The sequence below is a fragment of the Myotis yumanensis genome, unplaced genomic scaffold, assembly GCF_028538775.1.
Source record: "Myotis yumanensis isolate MYYU_CA2020_CCGP unplaced genomic scaffold, mMyoYum1.0.hap1 SCAF_3, whole genome shotgun sequence".
NCBI lineage: Eukaryota > Metazoa > Chordata > Mammalia > Chiroptera > Vespertilionidae > Myotis > Myotis yumanensis.
The window spans coordinates 199,790,244-199,811,403 of NW_027223754.1; the positions used below are offsets into that span (position 1 = coordinate 199,790,244).

The window sequence follows — 21,160 nt, forward strand, 5'->3', positions numbered from 1 at the left end:
AAGAGAGAGACAGAGACAGAGAGACAGAGAGAAAGAGAGAGGGGGGAGGAATTTGTATAGAGCAAACATGAAATTTTAAAATAAGTAAATATCAGGGATCGTTAACACTTAGTGGGATGAAATTAATAAATAAGAACTGGCATTTGAAAGGCATGTCTTACAATGTTTTACAACAGAAGGAGAAAGATGCCTATAAATCAATACATATCCAGGTATATGGAAATTCTTGAGCATGGAATAAAGGAAACCCTAAGTGAAGCTAAAAAAAAAAATAGCTATATTATCAGATGGAGCATTCTTTTTGGTCACTTTACCAGATGCAGCACTTAAAGTTTTCTGAAACATGTTGCAAACAAGCATAAAGACGAAATACAGACATGATATAATGACAGCTTAATTTTGCCCAAATCAGAGCATCTGATGAATTCTTACATGCTGAAAATTTTCTCCTTTAACAGATAAAGCGAGCATTAAGGGGAACTGATTTAACTATTTCATACTTATATTTGAACAAAGAGACAGAAGTGAATGATGATGTAGAAGTGACAGGAATGGTGGTAGTGATCATGTCCAGCAAAAACAATCAAGGACGTTGTCAAACATGTAGCCTACACCTGTAATTGGACATTTCGACAGTCACTCATGGTATACTTAGGAAACAGGAGACATGGTAGATTTATAGATGGCTTAAGCAGAGCAATGATTGGCAGATTCATGTTAACTGTGAGGAAGTCCACTACTTGATCTATTTTTGCTTTGGTCCTACAAAACATTTTAGATTAATAGTTTAAAGAAATGGGAGCACTTCTATACATTTCCAGGTGACACAAAGCTAGAAAGGAGAGTTAACTTGCAGGATAAAACAGTCCATTCAGTAAATATTGATGGAGCACCTTTATTGGCAAGGTGTTAAAGTGAATACAAAGATCAAGACACAGCTCTTCCTCTCATGATTTCCTTTTTCAATAGGAGAGACAACATATGTGTAAGTAATCATTGAACTAGGTGAGAATAATTTTTACAAAAAATGTAGATATCGTGGTTAGACTGGTCAATGTTGGGAGATACTGCCTAAGTTTTATGTGTTGGTGGGTTAGGAATCTGGGAGGATTTAGTGGACGTGTTCATAGGAATGTGTTAGATGAGTAGAATCTGGGCATGCAGTAATTAAGAGAAGGAGAATTTAGATTCAGAGGTGGAAAAGCATGGAGCATATATTGGGAAGGATTTGTGGTTTGGTATGAAGAATGGAATTCAGGACAGGGAGCGGTAGGAAACAAAAGTTGGGAAATAAGATTCTGGGATCCAGGCTGGCACAATATACTGAAAACAATAAAATGAAATTTAACTTGGATGAACTTGCAGTTTAAAGATGGCAGTGTAAAGATGTTGTTCCCCCTTTCCTCTTGAAAATTACCCCCAAACAGTGAGGCTCAAACTCCACTTTTAATGACTCAGAGGTATATATGAACCACAATAACATGGAAATTAAAAGCAGGAAAGCAGGTAAAAGAATGATTGATGACTCTGCACAGATAGGCCAAGTTCACTTCCAGAACCCTGAAAATGTTGAGGAATCAGAAATACCCGTACCAAAGGCGGAGAGGAGGCAAAGGACTGAAATCAGAAAAACTGGGCTAAAAACAGGAAAAGTCCAAGGCAGGAGAAACTAAACCCCTGCCCATAATCAGTGACACGAAACAAAAGGAATGGGCTGAAGCTAAAGTACTATCGAAATTAAAAAAATAAAATTAATAATCATTTATTCTTTCTTAAATATTTCTAAATAAAACTTACTTTAATGATGTTATAATATAGGTTGGAATATTTTTAAATAGTTCTTAATGAGAAGGGCTTTTTTTTTGGGAAATACATATGCTCTGGCTTGAAGTCCCAACTTCAGAGATTTTAATTCAGTTGGGTAGGGACCAGGAATGTGTATTTTGACAGAACTTGTCAATCTAAAAATCACTGAGCCAGTGTAAAAAAGAAATCTATCTCCAAAACCCATCAAAAGGTAAATGGCCTAGAGAAAAACAGAGGCATTTTCATTCATTGGTAAGCACTATGTGTTAGGTATTGTTCTAGGAACTGGGAATAGTGCAGTACCTCAAGTAATCCCCTACCCTCATGGAGTTTGTATTTTCGTACAGGGGGATACACAAACACAGTATGTAGGATATGTAGTATTTAAAATAATATCAGAAGTTTATATGAAGAAACATATAGCAGGTAAAGGGGAAAAGGAATGGGGCCAGAGAGAAGGTACTACATGGGTAAAGATTTGAAGGAAGTGAAGGTGTACATCATGATGATGTCTGGGAAAAAATGTTTGAGGCAGAGAGAACAGCTGATGCAAAGGCCTCGAGGGACATCAAGGAAGCCTGCAGAGCTGGAGCAGAGTAAGCCAAGGTAAGGGATCAAAAAGGTAAAGGGAGAGCTAAATTGTACAGTATCTTGTGGGCCTCCGAAGGACTTTGGCTTTTACATCTAGTGAGACAGGAAGGCATATGAATAAAAAAATGAATACTAAAGGAGCCATTTAAAAATATGTATGTGTATACACATATATATTATATATATAACTCTGAAAAGTAATGGAACTTGCCTAAATAATTAATAACAAAAATAATTTCAAGTGGTATCTTAGAAACCTTAGCTGGCTAAATTAAATCTAGACAATACCTAGTATAGTACCTTAAAGTAAGTGTTTAATAAACACTTGTGGAATAAATGGACAGTGTTTTATACAGAAAAAGAAAATAAGTGTTTTTAAAGTTGTTGTAAAATCAGAGGTAATGCATCAAGAATATAAGTTATGTCCGGCGGCATGGCTCAGTGGTTGAGTGTTGACCTATGAACCAGGAGGTCACGGTTTGATTCCGGTCAGGGCAAATGCCCAGGTTGCGGGCTTGCTCCCCAGTGTGGGCCGTGCAGGAGGCAGCTGATCAATGATTCTCTCTCATCATTGATGTTTCTATCTCTCTCCCTCTTCCTTCCTCTCTGAAATCAATGAAGATACATTAAAAAAAAAAAATACAAGTTATTCTAAGACATAGTCTTTTATCAAAGATGTCTGGGCCTTCTTATAGAAACCATCCAGTAGATTTTCCTATTTCATACTTTATATGTTAGGCAAGAAGAGTCACTCTGAAACCTTTCTTTCCTCTTTTGTTTGAGAGAGTCAAACACAATTTTTAACAGTCCACATTTTAGACTTAGCTTAAGCTTTTGTGGATTTTAGCTTTAAAACACTAATTTATCATGGTTCAGATCAAAACAGCTCTACTTTATTCTTTTAATAAAAGGACTTCATATAGTTTCATCCCAAAGTCTGGTTCAGTTTTTCCTACAGACTGGATAGAGCCCAGGGTTTTGACTATCTACGGAGAATTCTGAAAGTGACAAACCCACTGCTCTGACAGCCAGGAAAAGCGAAGGTACTTTCTCCTCCCCATTGTGACCACTGCAGCTTCCAAATGAGCCCATCCACTCTTTCTGGTTGCCAGATACTATTTGTTTTAAATTATTTTGGTGATAAAAAAATGCATGGACAGCAAAATAAATCTGTTCTTCTTTAGTATTAGTTCTTCCTTTGCCTGATAATGGAATGGTACAAAAACATTACTCTTAATTGACAGAAAAGTGATGGGCAGCTAGCTCCTTCAACTATAATAGGACTTCCTACAGGAATGAAAGGAAATTGGCTTTTGGTGTCATAGACAGCTGCAGATATTTCTGGTATCATACCATGGAGTGATTTCCTAGGGAAAAAATGTAAATTCTAAAATCATATAATAAATTAAAAGCATTACCTTACATGGCCAAGAGATGTATACTCTTTTCTATGAACCAATACACTGACAGATAAAATTCAGAATAAAAATTTACAAAAAAAATTATTTGTGTTAGCATATGGGAACTAAGCTAAAGCCGTATGAATAGTCTGCTTTCATTCCTCTATCAATACATCCAAGATTTGCAATAATCTTATGCAAAGCAAAATATATATATATATATAAATCTATATTAAACTGTTAGTCTGAAGTGTGAGATCAATTTTAATTAGAAAGAGTTGACTTCTGCTTACTTTTTTTCAGTGCATTAATTGAACATCGGAAAGAAATAAGTAAGAGAGTAGAAAACTTGGGTCACTCGGTTTTAGCAGTTGTTCAGGTTGAAAATAACAATGAAACCTCCAGGGTTAAGAATTTCAAATGAGGCTGCTAGACAGAGAAGACAGACCAAATCAGCTTACCACTTGAACCATTTTGAGATATCTGGCATATCTTGGATCCTTGGCTACAGTTAAGATATTTTCTGCTGTTACTTCACTTTCCTGTGGTCCAGATTCTTGTAAACTGTTCTGCTGTAGAGAGTATTGCGTGTAAATCTTTAGACAGTTCACAAAGGGGTCCATCATGTTACTTAAAAGGGATGTTTCTTTTTATAATTCTAAAGCAATTAATATCAGAAAAATCATATTTATAAATTTAAATAGCAATAATTTAATTATAAGATGTATGTTTCCAAATATTTATAAACATTTAAATGACTTCAGAGGAAGCTATACTTAAAAACACTATATTGTTCCTTAAGAATGCAAATATATTTATGGAAATAAAAATATTAGAATTTTGCTTTACTTATCCCCAGGGTGCTGATAAAAATAGATAGATTATAGGTGGACATATTACTTTAATAAAACTTCTAATAAAGCTAATAAAACTATTTGATTTGACTATTGTTCAACTCTAATGGATAATGAACTCATTTTCCAGGTATCTACCATCTACACAATTGAATTCTTCATTTACTAAACAATCTTTTTCTAAGTAGCTATGGCTATTCTAACATCTCAGAAAGCAATGCCCAGAAAATTTATGGAAGAGAAACCCACTTTTTAGACAATATTTATCTGGTTTTGTGTATTTCAGCTACTGATGGAACTATTAATGGTAGCATTCTTCACAAAGTCAAGATTAAAGACTAAATACTACTTATAGTGAAGAATACTGGGAAATGATCTTTTATCTTACGAGCAGTTCTCACAGTACTGTGTCCAGACAGCTACCTTGCCCTCTCTTAAGTGCAAAGGTAGGCCTGTCTCTTTAAGTTATGGATTTTTCTATCAACCTGAACATTTAAAGTAAGTTTCCTTTTATGAATTCTCGCTCATTATCTGTATATCAGCATTAAGAGGAATTTCCTTAACAGGATGAAATCAATTTTATGTCTATGCTGAAATGTAGACAAATCAAGAAATATCTTTAAATATCCATAGTTTTAAAAATATGAATGTGAATTATAAAGTAAGGTTCTTCCTCAGATAATTCAAATATAAATTAAATCTGTCAAAAAAACTGAAGTGAATAAAACATCCCAAAATCCCTCAGGTTTAAACTGTTATATGACACCATTAAGTGCACAAAAAGGAGTGTGCGCGCGCACGCGCGCGTGTGTGTACTTTATTCATGTATAAAATAAATAAATACAAAAAGTCCAAAACCTTTAATTAAATAAAAAATTCAAACAAGACCCAAGTAAGTTCTTAAAAAATTATGAATAATAAACTCATACAATATTACAGCTGAATAAATGATAATTACATGCAGGCCCTCTGGATCTCAAAACTTAGCCATTAACTTTTGCCTAATAATAAGAACCTCAACAAGGTTTAATTATGTCAGGTCTTACACCTTTCCTAACTGAATGACCCAATAAATTTTCTATCACATCTCTTCATTGCCCCTCATTTTATTCTCAATCTTCACAACTGGATGTTCTATTGTGAGTAACGATGAAATCCATACCATGAAATTTAAGTTGCAGAAAAATCAGAATGCAAATCTTGGATATTTGACTCATATAGAGATTGCAAGGAATGGATGATTAAGAAAAAAGGCATGTTGGTCCTTTATCTGATAAGTGAGTTGACTGTAATGCCAATGGAAATTCTGTATTAAGCAATACTTAATACTTAAGTCCATTTCAAAATGTTTTACAAAAATATACCAATTAACAATGAAGACAAAATAACTTGATTTGATATTAAGAACATGATAAACAATTATATTATTAAACTAATCAACACACAACTTTACCACAATTTATAAACTCAGGAGGCCAACAGAAACTTCATAAATTCTCCAAATGAACTAATATACAATTTAAAAATAAAATTGCCAGATATATCAGATTATTCTGAATTTTAGAAAATTTTGCTATGATTACTCATAATAATTTTTTGAGACCTTAAGTAGGCAGGACAAATACAACTGCCTACATTTTAAAAGACATATTATAGGTGGCATTCATAATTACATTTGGAAAATTAATATTCAAAGTTACACAGATACCATTTAAAAATTTATAGGAACATATGACAGCTAGTATCCACTCTATTAGGTAGAGTGGAAACACTTTCTTAATATTTTTACATGCCATATTTTAGGAAAAAGGTGGTCCACATTTAATTGAAAGAACCTTGTAAAGTTAAACACCTGCATTTCCTCTCATATATTATATATTCCAATGGCCATCATAATAGAATTTCCTATATTAAATGGTTGTTAAATTTTCTAGTATCTAATTGTTAAGTAAATGGTTATCTAATTTATTCCAGACACCTATATCTAAATATATGGCTTCAGTTGAGCATCGACCTATGAACCAGGAGGTCACTGTTCAATTTTTGGTCAGAGCATATGCCCAGGTTGTGGGTTCGATCCCCAATGTGGGGCACGCAGGAGGCAGCTGACCAGTGATTCTCTCTCATCATTGATGTTTCTATCTCTCTCTCCTCCCTTTCTCTCTGAAATCAATAAAAATACATTAAATATATTGGCTCCTCCTACTGTGCCTCATACCACATGGGCTCAATATGTTTAAATGAATTCAACATAGTTGCTGGAAGCAGTGTAGTGTAGCAGGTAAGAGCTAGGACTTTTGGCACCAGATTGCTTGGGTTAAAATTCCAGCTCTTACACTTATTGTTTGACCCTTAGCAAGTTACTTATCCTCTGTGTACTTTATTTGACACATATGTAAAATAGAAGTGATCACAGAGTATTTACTTTGTACAGTTGTTGTGAGGATTAAATGAGTTAATTTATGAAAAGCACTTAGAAGTATGCTTGACACCCTTTATGTGTTAGTCATTATCATCATGGTCAATACAATAATGATCTAAAAAAATCCTGTGAAAAGTATCTCCATGTACAAATGCAGAATTCCATATAGACAGGGAGTCTACTTGTTCAGTATTACTTGGTAGACCACTATTTTAGTGATGATTTTATTTGGAATTTTAATACCTCACTGAGATACACTAGAGATTATTCTCAATCAATTTTTATTTCTTGAAATAAAAGTAATAAGGAATTTAAACTTATACAGAGGATAAATGGACATTATGGCATAAGAACCAAGTGTAAAGTGTGACCCTTACTATGTTACAGATCTGAACAAATCAAATCCAGAAACACACTTTTTTAGAAAATTAGTATTTCTTAGATCAGTATCTTTCAACTTTCAAGGACCTACAAACCACCTAGGGATCTTGTTAAAATGTAGATTCTGGCCCAGCCAGTGCTGCTCAGTAGTTGAGCATAGATTCATGAACCAGGACGTCACAGATCGATTCCTGGTCAGGGCACACGCCTGGATTGCAGGCTTCATCCCGGGTAGGGGGCATGAAGGAGGCAGCCAACTGATGATTCTCTCTCATCACTGATGTTTCCATCTCTCTTTCCCTCTCCCTTCCTCTCTCTGAAATCAATAAAATATCTTTTTTTATAAAAGCAGATTCTGAGTTAGTAAGTTTGGGGTGGAGCCTGAGATTTCTAATAAGCCCTGAGGTGATGACCACACTGCTGGTGCATGGAGCACACTCTGAGTAACAAGATGTTAGATAATATGGGGCAGTTACTGTCAATTATATGGTGCATGATAAAGACATTGTGGTTCTGCAAGAAGATGTCAGAACTTTTCAGAGATGCTCCAGGATTTACACAGAGGTGAAATGACAAGATGCCTGGGACTCACTACAGCAAGTGATAGAGATGAAGGTTGGCCACAAAATCTTAACTAGTGAATCTGAGTAATGGGCATTTGGATATTCCCTGTCCTGTTCTATTATTGTGTATATTTGAAAGCTTTCATAATAAAAAGTAATTTTATAAAAACTTGGAAAAAATTTCCATCGTGAGCTTGAAGAAAATAATTATATTCAAGACTTTTCCTAGTCCTGTATAGATCAAAGAAAATATAAACTTCAGGAAGCCCTTCAAAATAACAAAACAGCTAATTTTTTTTCAAACTTCATTTTCTATCTTTTTTTTTTAATATATTTTTATTGATTTTAGAGAGGAAGGAAGAGGGAGAGGGAGTTAGAAACATCAATGATGAGAAGAATCACTGATCGGCTGCCTCCTGCACACCCCCCACTGGGGATCCAGTCTGCAACCTGGGCATGTGCCCTTGACCAGAATCGAACCTGGGACCCTTCAGTCCGCAGGCCGACGCTCTATCCATTGAGCCAAACTGGCTAGGGATTCATTTTCTATCTTAAGGCTTTAAAATATTACTATTCAAAGCCTTACATGTTTAATTTCTTCCATCAAATCTGCTGCTTAGGTCTACCTGGTTCAACCAGAAGATTTGCTCATGTTTCTTGGAAGTTATACTTACCTGTGATGGCTCTGAAGTGGTTTCATTTGTGACTCCAGTGACACTTACAGGGGAGACTTCAACTGTGACATCATCTAGGCCTGGGATAGATGACAACTGAAAAAAGAAAATTCATATTGGTATATGAGGATAATAATAGGTGCTTAAATATTGTAAATCTCTAGGTGTGTGTTTTAAATAACTGTTATGTTTTTAAGCCTATAGAAACAAGTTTATAAAAATCTCATTTTTGGTGTTTGAAATTCGCCATGCCACAAACTACTTAAAACGGGAAAGGCAATCACAAATAAAATATTTTGAACAATTTCTTACAAATCTAACTTAGATTGTAAACATTCTTTTCCCAGGAATTACTTTGAAAATATAAGAAACCCCAGTGTAAGTAATGAGAGCATGGGCTTTGGAGTCAAAGTGTCTGCTTTTAGGTCACAAGCATGTGACCTTGTATAAATCTTCGTAGGCCTCAATTTTCTCACCTGTAGAGTGGGGGTAAAAAAAAATTTACCTCACACAAATGTTAAAAGATTATTACTAAACATACTTTGTAAAAACAAAGTGCTGTGTAGCACTTTTTAAAAAAAATCCTCATCTGAGGATATTTTTTCAATTGATTTCATTGATTTTTAGAAAGTAGAAGGGAGGGAGAGGGAGTGGGAGGAGGAGAGGAGAGAGAGAGAAACATCAATGTGAGACACACATCAATTGATTGCCTCCCACACTTGCCCCAATGGGAGCTAGGGATCAAACCTGCAACCAAGGTATGTGCCCTTGACCCGGAATGGAACCGGAGACAGGTGTGTAGGCTGACGCTCCAACCAGTTAGGCACATGGCCAGGGCTTTGTAGCACATTTTAAGTATCCCTTATTTGAGAAATGACAAAACTCTTTTTCTAAAGGTATTTATTATTATTTTTTAAAAACTTCCAAGACATATTGTTGTTTTTTAATTTACTGATTTTAGAGAGAGGAAGAGAGAGAGAATATTGATTTGTTGTTCCATCTATTTGTGCACCCGTTGGTTGATTCTCCCATGTGCCCTGACTAGGAATCTAAACAACTGAGCTACTTGGCCAGGGCTGACAAAACTCGTCATCACATTTTAATGTCTGACACAGCTCACTCTTTTCTTCTTTCTTTAAACATTTACCACTGAATGCTACTAAAATGTGTTTATTTTTCATGCACAAAAGATGGGTGTGCTGTCAGTGGTTGAGCATTTCAGGTTGGAGTTGCACAATCCATGCAAAACCTCTTTTCCAATTTCACCTTCATATCAATGATATACATTTGTCAGATGTTTGGCTAGTTTCGGAGATTAACTCTATGACCATTGAAATAATTAAGGTTAACTTGTCCACATAGTAACTTAATTTATGACCTTGGACTCTAACTCAAGAATTCCCCAAACATTAAAACAAGACACATAACTATAATAAAGAATTATGAAAAAAAAACACAATATTAATAAGACCTGAAGCAGTGGTGTTTATTGAGAACTGTTGACTGATGACAGGACTTAGCACAGTGGCTATGGCCCAAATAGTTTCAAGTGGGCATGGCTGCTACAATTTCTTGCACATATTCAAGGCCAGGTATCCTAAATTTTCCAAGCTAAAGAAATGTTCTGAGAGAAATATAGTGGCTGAAGTCTATCAGAAGATACAGAAAGTATAAACTAGACATCCTAATCCTTATGCTAAAAATATTAGTCATTTTACTTCCTAATAAATATGTAATATTTTTTCAGATTTTTTTTTGATAAAATGACAAAGTCACAAAAATATACTAGTGTTTCCCTTACTTTATAAACAGAAAAAACCGCACAAAATCTGCAAGGTTTCAAATCAAAACACCCATTTTTGCTAGTTATCTTTTGTAATTTCTGACATCAAAATGTGTATTCTCCAATATGTATTTAATATATTTGTAAATAGAAAATAGTTGATATTTTCTCCAAATTTTGCTCTGGAGACATCTCAAGTTTTATATAATTTTTACTGTGTTATCAAATGATTACTATTAAGAAAACTGAAAAATTTCCATCAAATGAAGCAAATTATGTAATAGCTCAATTTGTTAACATGTTACTCACACTTTTGACTAGAATGAAATAAATCTCAATTCATATGTACATTTATTTATTTATTTTTAAATATTTTTATTGATATCAGAGAGGAAACGAAAGGGAGAGATAAAAACATCAATGATGAGAGAGAATCATTGATTAACTGCCTCCCGCAGGCCCCACACTGGGGATGGAGCCCATAACCCGGGCATGTGCCCTTGACTGGAATCGAACGTGGGACCCTTTAGTCCACAGGCCAATGCTCTATCCATTGAACCAAACCAGCTAGGGTCATGTGTACATTTAAATAGACTCAGGCTCATAATAAATTTCTTTTCCTTTTTAAATTATAATGAATTTAAAAAAAAACCCAAAGAACATTGTATCACCTCAGGATGCAGCAGCTGTTTAATTAGTTATTAAGTGCAATGGAAGTATAACTGAGAAAGTTGATAAGTGTACAGCAAAGTTTTTCCCATAAATTATTCAGAAATACAAACCTTTGCATCTAAAATATTGAGAGTTGTTTCAATTTGCTGGATACGAAGAGAAAGGTCTGCCAGCTTCTGGAAAAGATTAGAAACAAAAGAATGAAGTCTGATTAAAATAAACTTACGGTTAACAAAGGGCAGATTGGAAAACAATAAAAACTATGGTTTAAGTATGTAATTTTCTAATATACTACTCTCTCATTTACATGAGTAGGAATAGGAACTAAAGTATCCTATTATTTTCATTAGCATGCTTCACAATTATTTTATAAAGCTGTTTCACAGATAAGAAGTTACATTTACAGCCTTATCAAACTCATTATCAGAGCCACAATCAATACTGGGATCAGAATGTAAACTCCTCCCAGGACAGAGTTTCTGTTCACTGCTTTTCCCCAGTGCCCAGGATAGTACTTGATACTTAATAGGAGCCTAGTAATTATTTGTTGATGAATGAAGAAATTCTTCACAGAAAACAGTAATAAAAAATTAACACGAGACAACCTGGAACAGTATCTGCCTTTATAAATTACTTTAACACGTAAGTATATACAATTAGTCCTAAATTCAAACTTTTCAAGTTTGAAAAGTAAAAGGAGATGAAATTGAAAGGTGAGCAGTTCATGTTGAAAAGAATTAAAAAAACAAACAAAAACACACACACACCAGAGTTATAAAAAGCAAAAGGAATCAATCTACCATCAAAATCCCAAATAAACTAGAACCATAGGCTTACTGTGCTCTAGTTACTCTGCACAATTAAATTATCTATATCTATCTATCTATATACCTACCTACCTACCTACCTATCATCTATCACCACAAAAAAGTAACATCATAAATTATGAACCATAAGAACATTTATTTAAAGTGCCCTAATCCTAAACATTATTATATTTAGTGACAGTGCAAGAGCAGTCTGCCAGTTTTCTAGTTGTCCAATACACAGCAATTTGACTGCTTTCTAGGATATTATCTCGTAAGCAGATTTGGTCATTTTGTCCATATTTAGAAAGAGAGAAAAACTGAAAGCCACCACAGAGTAGTTAGTGCTTTTTCACTTATTTTTAAGATGAGCATCTTGATATTTTTAAAGATATAATTCACAAATAAAACATCAAAATCTAGTTTTAATGGCATTCAAAGCTAACTTTAACTTTGATTTCTAGGATTTGTTCACAGAAGGCTTTTATATAAAGGTAACACAGGTTTATAAAATACCGTATATATGAATTCCTCCCCAAATTATAAGTGTTTTCCTGAAAATCATGAAAATTACATATTGGTCAATTTAATCAATCTTTTAATTCACTACAGAAGCTTAGCAATTGCAGAAATCCTACAGCAAATTAATGTGTAAACTGAATGATAATTTCTGACTTTTACATATCATTTGAAATTTCACACCAAATGTATGAAGTAGGAATTATCATTATGACAATTTTCAGCTGAGAATAAATAGCAAGTCTTCAAACAAGTAAAATAATCTGAGCTCAAATACTGCAATTCCAGGTACTTTTTTTTTTCAAGGTACTTTTTTGAAAGAATTTTACATTGTTTTGAAAGAGTTTTACACTGTTAAAACATGATGCCAGCCCAGCTGGTGTGGCTCAGTGGTTGAGTGTCGACCTACGAACTAGGAGATCACAGTTCAATAACTGGTCAGGGCACATGACGGGGTTGTAGGCTCGATAACCTGTAGTGTGTGTGCAGGAGGCAGCCGATCAATGATTCTCTCTCATCATTGATGTTCCTATTTCTCTCTCCTCCCTTCTTCTCTGAAATCAATAAAAATATATTTTAAAAATACACACACAAATAAAACATGATGCCATAAGTGATTATGTGTCAATGTAAATTGTAACAAATTGGTTTTAACAAATCCTTCCCGCTGGTGGGGGATGCTGATTAGCAGGAAAAATTGTGCGTGGAGGTGAGGGGTTAGCAAGCATATGGAAACTCAGTGCTTTCTGCTCAGTGTTTCTGTGAAGCTAAAATTGCTTTAAAAAATAAAGCTTATTAATTAAAAAAGATGGAAATTACTGAGTATTTCCTAGATAAGATTTTTCTTATTCAAAGCTAATAAATAATAAAATATTTTCTTATTAAGACAAAGGATGCTACTGTGCTATAAACACTGGGGATCAAATTTCCTAAGACAGATGCTGTTTATTTGAAATTATTTAAAAATTGGTATTAAGTTCTTTTCAAGGTTAGATCATAATACTAAATTGTCCTTCAGTTAATACTCAATGATTCATATTTAAAAATCGATATTAAATTTTTTCAGGGTTAGATCATAAAACTAAATTGTCCTTCAATGAGTAGTCAGTCAATGATTCATACCAGAGAGGCTAAGGATTAAAATACAAGTATTAATAAAGAGGAAATGAGAATGAAAACATTTATTTTGAAAATTACTTGTTGATACAGAAGATTAGAGGCTTGGACAAAAAAAGTTATACAGTCGGCCCTCCATACCTACAGGGCCTGCATCCTTAGATTCAAACAAACAGGAACAAAAATATTAAGGAGAAAGTTATGTGTTGCTAACATTTACTAAGTAGGTGGGCCACAATGGTTGTGTCTGCACTAAATATGTACTTTTTTTTTCTTGTCATTATTCCCTAAATAACACAGCACAACAATTATTTACATAGTATTTACATTGTATTAGGTATTTTAAGTAATCTAGAAATGACTTGAAGTGTACAGGAGGATGTGTGCAGATTCTATGCAAATACAACACCATCTATATATATAAAAGCCTAAACAACAGAATGACTGAACAACCAGTCACTATGACACGCACTGACCACCAGGGGGCAGACACTCAACGCAGGAGGCGTCCCCCGCTGGTCAGTGCACTCCCACAGCCAACCTCCCGCGGCCCCGATCAGCCCATTTGCAGGCCAGGCTTGAGGGATCCCACCCGTGCATGAATTGGTGCAGTGGGCCTCCAGTTTTACATAAAGGACTTGTGCATCCCCAGATATTAGTGTCTCTGCAGGTCCTAAAACCAATCTCTCGTGGATACTGAGGGATGACTTTACTTTCTAGAGCAATAATTCTCATTTTTTTGGATGCAGATTCATGTGGTATATTAACCTTTGGCTTTAGCACTCATTTTACCTACTCTCATCTACTTTATCAAAACCTCACCAAACCCTACCTGCTTTGGCTCAGTGGATAGAGCATTGGTTGCAGACTGAAGGGTCCCAGGTTCGATTCTGGTCAAGGGCATATGCCGGGGTTGTGGACTTAATCCCCAGTAGGGGGCGTGCAGGAGGCAGTTGATCAATGATTCTCATCATTGATTCTATCTCTCCCTCCCTCTCCCTTTCTCTCTGAAATCAATAAAAATATATATTAAAATAAAAAAAACCTCACCAAAATAAAATGATATTTTTTAAAAAAAACAATACAAGATCATAGGAATGATTTATTCATGCAAGACATGAAAGACACTGATCTAAACATCAATATATTCTTATCTAAACATCCTTGATATCTAATCTAATAACAACCACAATTGTGAAATACAGTAATCCCCCTTTCTCTGTGGTTTTAGTTTCCCAGGTCAACCATAGTCCGAAAATATTAAATGGTAAATTCCAGAAATGATTCATAAGTTTTAAATTGCATGCCACTCTGAATAGCATGATAGAATCTTGATATCACCCATCTATTTCTAAGGTAGTGCATTTTATTAAAGTGCAAAAGAAGATGAGAAGAAAAAACATGGAGTGAATAGTTAAACATGGAAACAAAACTAAAATCCTGTAGATTTTTTCAGATTTGTAAAATACCTAATCTGCTAAAAGAAAAACAGTATTTTAAAATAATGGATCTCTTGGTATATCACACTGGACTGCACATGTCCTAGAAGTCAGAAAGAAGAGCAATTGCTTGTTTTATTAAGCTTCATCTGACACATAAGCTCAGAAGTTGTAAAAGTTGTAAAAGCAGTTGTAAACATGTAGCATTACATAGGGTTTTAAGCAAAACATTATTTGGTTGTAGATTAAGTCCAATGGTGGACTTAAAATTGGATGGAGAAGATAAGCACTACAGCCCTAGCCAGTTGGCCCAGTGGACAGAGCGTTGGCCTGTGAACTGAAGGGTCCTGGGTAAGATTCCAGTCAAGGGCATGTACCTTGGTTGCAGGCTCCTCCCTGGTCTGAGCCCTCCTGGTTGGGGTTCATGCAGGAAGCAATCAATAGATGTGTTTCTCTCACATCGATATTTCTCTCTGTCTTTCCCTTTCTCTCCCATTCTCTCTAAATATCAATGGAAAAATATCTTTGGGTGAGGATTAAAAAAAAAAAAGATAAGCACTATAAAGTTTTTTAGATTATGTGAGAATTCTAAGCACTTCTGCCTATACTTAAGCTTTTTTTTAAAAAAAACATTTTAGAATATTTAAAAATGATTAAAACCTCATTGTTCTAGGCATGTTACAAGTCTGAGTCAAAATAACACATCTGACTGCTCTGTTTATAGGGTACCTTTGACTTTAAAGTTCACTATAAAATGTTAAATTTCTGCTGAGTTTTATTTGCAATGTGCACAGAACTTGCATTGTGCCCCGCACCCCCCTCCCCCCGCCATTTAAATTTGCAGTCTCAGTAAGATTTTGCTGATTAGGGCCAGAATAGAAATGCTTACTGGGGATCTGTGAAGGAAGAAGAGATGACCCTAAATAACTCTGTAACTCTGATTCAACTACTTTCCTTTCTCCATCTTCTAACTGCTCTCCTACCCTGGTTCCAATCATTAGAGTTACAAAGTAGCCTGATATCCAGAAAGCTTTTTAAAAAATCTAGTTCTTCACTTTTTTCTTTACTAAAGAACTCCTAAAACTAGTATTAGTGATGAAGAGAGCCCCAACAATTTCTTTGAAATTTAATTCCAGGTTGAGTTTAGCAGTGAATGAAGTTGTTACAGTTTAGTTCAAACTGGATTATTCGAAAAACAAAAACAACAAAAATAACAGGTTCTCCCCTCTCCCTCAGTTCACTTCCAGTTAAAATAACACCCGAGGTTCACTTTTTTGTGAAGGGAAACACAGTCATTTGGTTCCTGTTTGAGACTTTAACTAAACAAGGATTAGTAGGTGCTATTAACAATTTACAATATAATTCGAAAAACCACATCAATCTTAAAGTGGGAGAGAAAATGGCACTTTATGTTTAAATACATATATTACATCTATTAAAAAGACATTACATCAAATGGACATGGCATAGCAAAAAAAGAAAATACAAATCTAAACAGTTATAAGTGTCGGCTGGTGCACTGAAGGGTCACAGGTTTGATTTGGGGCACATGTGGTAGGCAAATAATCAATGTGTCTCTCTCACATCGATGTTCCTCTCTCTCTCTCTCTCTCTCTCTCTCTCTCTCTCTCAGAAAAAAAAAATCAATGGAAAAAATATCCTCAGGTGAGGATTACCTAAATAAATAAATTTTGAAACAGCTATAAAGAGGACACCACAGTCTCACTTGAAAGTGATGTAAACATACCTCTTATTCATTACAGAAGGTGCAATATAACAGAACAGTGAGGCATTTTTGCATTTTTCAGTTACTGGCTCAGAGTCGGAATCCCAGCTCTGCTACTTTCTAGCTGTATGTGGGCAAATTAGAGCAGCGACTGCAGCTATAAATACCATGCACTCAAATATATGTTGAATGAGTGAATGGATGACTAAGCAAATGGTTTAAACTTCTCTACATCTTGGTTTCTGTAGTTCTAAAAGAGAGAAAACTGGACCTCTCCCAAAAGGCTGGGCTGTGATGATTAAATGCATGCAAAGCACTTAGTACAATGCCTAACACAGAACAAGCCCACAATAAATATTAGTTATTGTCATCGCACCAAGAAAACAGCCTACATATATATCCACACTGCTGAAATATGGATTGTAAAACATGAGTTACTATCAACTTAGATGATCATCCATTAAGGAGAAAAAGGCAATAAACAACATTTAAACTTCATGAGTTTTTGGTCTAGTTTTGTGTCTAGAGTTCAAGGAAGAACAAGGGACTATTGAAACAGTCAAAACAGTTGAGGGGAAGTTTAGAGAGAAACAGAAGGAAAGAAAAGAATGGATCATGAGGCTCTGATGATTAATAAGCAATCAATAAACAAGAGATGGTTATTATATAAATAGCACTCACTCCTCAGTGAAAATTGTCAGGCACTACTAAGTTGAGGGTCTGTCCTTGGCCCAGAGAAGGTCAATCAAGTTGCTTTCATAGGTCTGTTGTTTATTTTCTTTTTTAACTGGTGAGTAGAAATCTGGGGATGGAGTATTTGCTCCTTTCTGCTAACAATCCTGGAATAATCTCTCCTCAGATACTTCACCTTACCCTGACATAAAAAAATAAGGGACTAAATCCTTGGCTTACTGCTTTTTAACCAGTCAATGCTATATCCCATTTAGAGAGGCAACAGTGTAAGGTAAAACTCAGGGAAGCAAGCACCTAGTCTTTGGGTGATAAAATGAATTGAACTCCTTAATCATCAACAATCATTTCACTTCTTTTTGTCTTAGAGAGAAGACAGAAGAGATTTTGATAACTAGACAAAAACAGCAGTTTGAATCTATAAGTGAAAATAGTTTTCCTGTCTCCATGCGGTTTTTATTAATAAATCACCCAACAAAAACTCCACTTAATAAGGTTATACCTTATATGAAATACAAGACAGAATGAACTGAATACTGTTTATTTAATCGGCTCACCTGATTGTGAATTATCAAATTTTACCCTTTTCTCCTTTCTTAAACCCAATTTCAACCCATGTTTCTCCCCATTCTTCTTATTTTTTTGGCCTTTATTTATTTTGATGATTATTTTTTATTAAATTTATTGGGGTGACATTGGTTAATATGATCATACAGGTTTTTAGGTGTGGGTTTCTATGTTACACTATCTGTATATTGCACTGTGTGCCCACCATGCAAAGCCAGATCTTCTCCCTTCACCATATATTAGGTCCCCTTAACCACCTCCCTCCCTCTGGCAAGCCTTTATTTTTCAAGGACAGGGATCCCTGGATCTAGCAACTAATGCTTAATTGGGTACTGAATCTTCACTTCACAAGTCATTTATTTTTTTTATTTATTTATTTTTTTAAATATGTATATTTTTTATTTTTTACAGAGAGGAAGGGAGAGGGATAGAGAGTTAGGAATATCGATGAGAGAGAGAGAGACATTGATCAGCTGCCTCCTGCACACCCCCTACTGGGGATGTGCCCGCAACCAAGGTACATGCCCTTGACCGGAATCGAACCTGGACCCTTCAGTCCACAGGCCGACGCTCTATCCACTGAGCCAAACCGATCAGGGCACAAGTCATTTATTTGCAGACAGTATTTTTATTTCCATAATGAGATTTGATGCCAAAGTTATGTTTTAGGCCAGTGATGGCGAACCGGTGACATGCAAACTCATTTTTTTGGTTGATTTTTCCTTGTTAAATGGCATTTAAATATATAAAATAAATATCAAAAATATAAATCTTTGTTTTACTATGGTTGCAAATATCAAAAAATTTCTGTATGTGACACGGCACCAGAGTTATGTTAGGGTTTTTCAAAATGCTGACACGCCAAGCTCAAAAGGTTCGCCATCACTGTTTTAGGCTATCTTCTTAACCATTTTTTGGGGTCAGGGAATGTAAAGTAATTTTAATGCAAACTGAAACAATGTGTACCTAAAAATGTACATCTTTGGGGTAAGAGAAACAGCCAATTTGAAAATAAAATTAAAAAAAAAAGCTTTCAACTGTGATGTTTTGGAATTCCTTCTGTTCTCTTTAATCACAATAATGCCTTACTGACCTACTTCCCAAAGGCCTCTAGAAAATTCAGCAGGGAGACGGGGTACAGGATTGATGGAACAGAATCAAAGAGGACTTAAAGTTTGTTAGCATAATAACTGAGTGACCAGGTCATGATATGCGAACAGACTATCATTCCCGTTTTATTCGTTTGCTGCCTTCAAAAGTGCAAGGTGATTTCTAGGCTGCTCACGAGCCCGGATCCCCGGACCTACCTCCTCACAGACTGTGGAGAAGCGGTTGAGGAACTGCACCGTGTGCACCACAAACTGGTTTAGAAATGCCACCGTTCTTTTCTGTTGGATAGCTGGCACCTGCGTTATGTGAAAGAAAGAGGTGATTCGTACAGGAGGAACGTACACTGAGCAATCCCTTTGGCGTGTGCGACCAGGGGTGCTTTGCTGTGTGGTATGAGCCCCTTGGGGTCCTCGGAATAGCCCTGAACTTGCTTTCCTGCCCCGTGGGGGTGGGGCGTCCCAAGATGACGGAGGCCACCGAAAAGTTCATAATGGGCTCTGGATTCACAAGTACGAACTTGCCGGTGAGGACCACACATAGAAACACACAAAAACCCTGGGGGCCGAATACAAGAGGGAGGGTTAGAGGTCACAACCGGCTCACGTCGCCAGTGCGTCACCCTTGAGCAGGCAGACTCGTGACAGGGGAAGCGAAGGCTGGGAGAGGCACGCTAACCCCTTAAGCAGCTCGGGAGGGACCCCGTTCGAAGGTGGACAGTGGGACTCTCCCACCCGAGGTCGGCAGAAGAGCAGCCTGCGGTCAGGGACAGCGGGAGGCATGGGAGATGGGGTCTCCCTGAAAACCGGGCGTCCCTTCACCATCCTCCTCCCAGGTCACCGGAAGTCCAACTCCTTCTTTTACAAACCTTGGTCAGGTCAATGCCTGACCCCATGAGAGGAAGCCCGTCCTCATCCATCTCCTCAGCGGGCGGGGGACCCAGGCATCACCCACAAACCCTCCCCGCTGTGGTCCATCCAACCCCGCAATAGTGTTAGTTAGAACGTCTCCCCAAGTCCCCGCCTCCCGGACCCTTCCTACCGGAAGGAAACGCCTTCGCACGCCAATCACTCAGCGGTTCTCGGAGAGCCCGCCCTCTCGCCTGGCATTCTGGGATTGGTAGTTCTAGTTCCAGATTGTAACGTCAGTCCAGGCAGGGGGCGCGAGGTGGAGCGAGGCTGCGGTTCTAGCAGGAAAACCTTAACAACGTGGCAAAAAGGAAAAGTAAAAAATTGCGACTGTTTGGGTTCTCCCTGCCTAGTCCTGTTATCTAAGTAGCTCATTTGTTAATCAAATAGTCACTTGTTTATCAAGGGAAAATAGCGTTCAGTGTTGGCTTTGTCCGGAAACCATTATAGAGGCAGCTGCACCCTCTGATCCAAGAGTGGATCCACCAAGTTCCTTTCCCAGGGAGCACACTCAGCATCTCAGCATCAATGCACCACAGGTTTGAACTAAAAGCGCATCTGGGCTTTATCTCAAGTTTTTTTGTGCATCCGTTAGCAAGGTATGTCCTAAGGCAGTGGTTCTCAACCTTGGCTGCACATTAGAATCACCTGGGAATCTTTTTAAAATCCTGATTTCTGGGCCTCATCCTCCAGAAATTCTGTTTCTTTGTTATGGGGTGAGGCCACAACGTTAGTAACAAAGAAACAGAATTTCTGGAGGATGAGGCCCAGAAAATCAGGATTTTGAAAAGATTCCCAGGTGATTCTAATGTGCAGCCAAGGTTGAGAACCACTGTCCTAAAGTATCCAAAACCCTATGCTCCTAAGGGTGTTAGCATAAAACTGGACATAATTAAGCATTTAGATCCTTGTAAACAAAATAAAGACATTGTGCATGTACTAAATTTTGAGACTGAGAAAGCTCAAAATGTTTTCCATATAAATTAATGGTAATTGCTTCTTCGTTTCACACCATTTCAGCCTATGAATGCTCTACTTTTGGACAGAGGAGGAAACTTGTAACAGGCTAGGGATTGGTTGATTTGCATATGAAAACGTGCTTCCAAGTAAGTTGTTTTATTACCTTTAGGCATCTG

General features: G+C 36.4%; 1 protein-coding gene across 3 annotated transcripts in view; it reads right to left on the minus strand.

Annotated features, from left to right (window-relative positions):
• WASHC3 (WASH complex subunit 3) overlaps positions 1-20,135 on the minus strand; it is a 38,928-nt gene extending 18,793 nt beyond the window's left edge. Inside the window, exons 1-5 of one of the 3 annotated variants that reach the window (XM_070410916.1) lie at positions 19,985-20,133; positions 19,317-19,415; positions 11,257-11,322; positions 8,692-8,787; positions 4,259-4,366 (exon numbers count right to left, since the gene is read on the minus strand). In XM_070410916.1, coding sequence (XP_070267017.1) covers positions 4,259-4,366; positions 8,692-8,787; positions 11,257-11,322; positions 19,317-19,415; positions 19,985-20,035 — 420 coding nt within the window. In that variant the 5' untranslated portion in view covers positions 20,036-20,133. Of the gene's footprint in view, positions 1-4,258; positions 4,370-8,691; positions 8,788-11,256; positions 11,323-19,316; positions 19,416-19,984 lie in introns of all 3 variants that reach the window. The other 2 variants (XM_070410915.1, XM_070410917.1) reach the window with 2 other exon arrangements.
• Between the last annotated feature and the right edge of the window lie 1,025 nt (positions 20,136-21,160).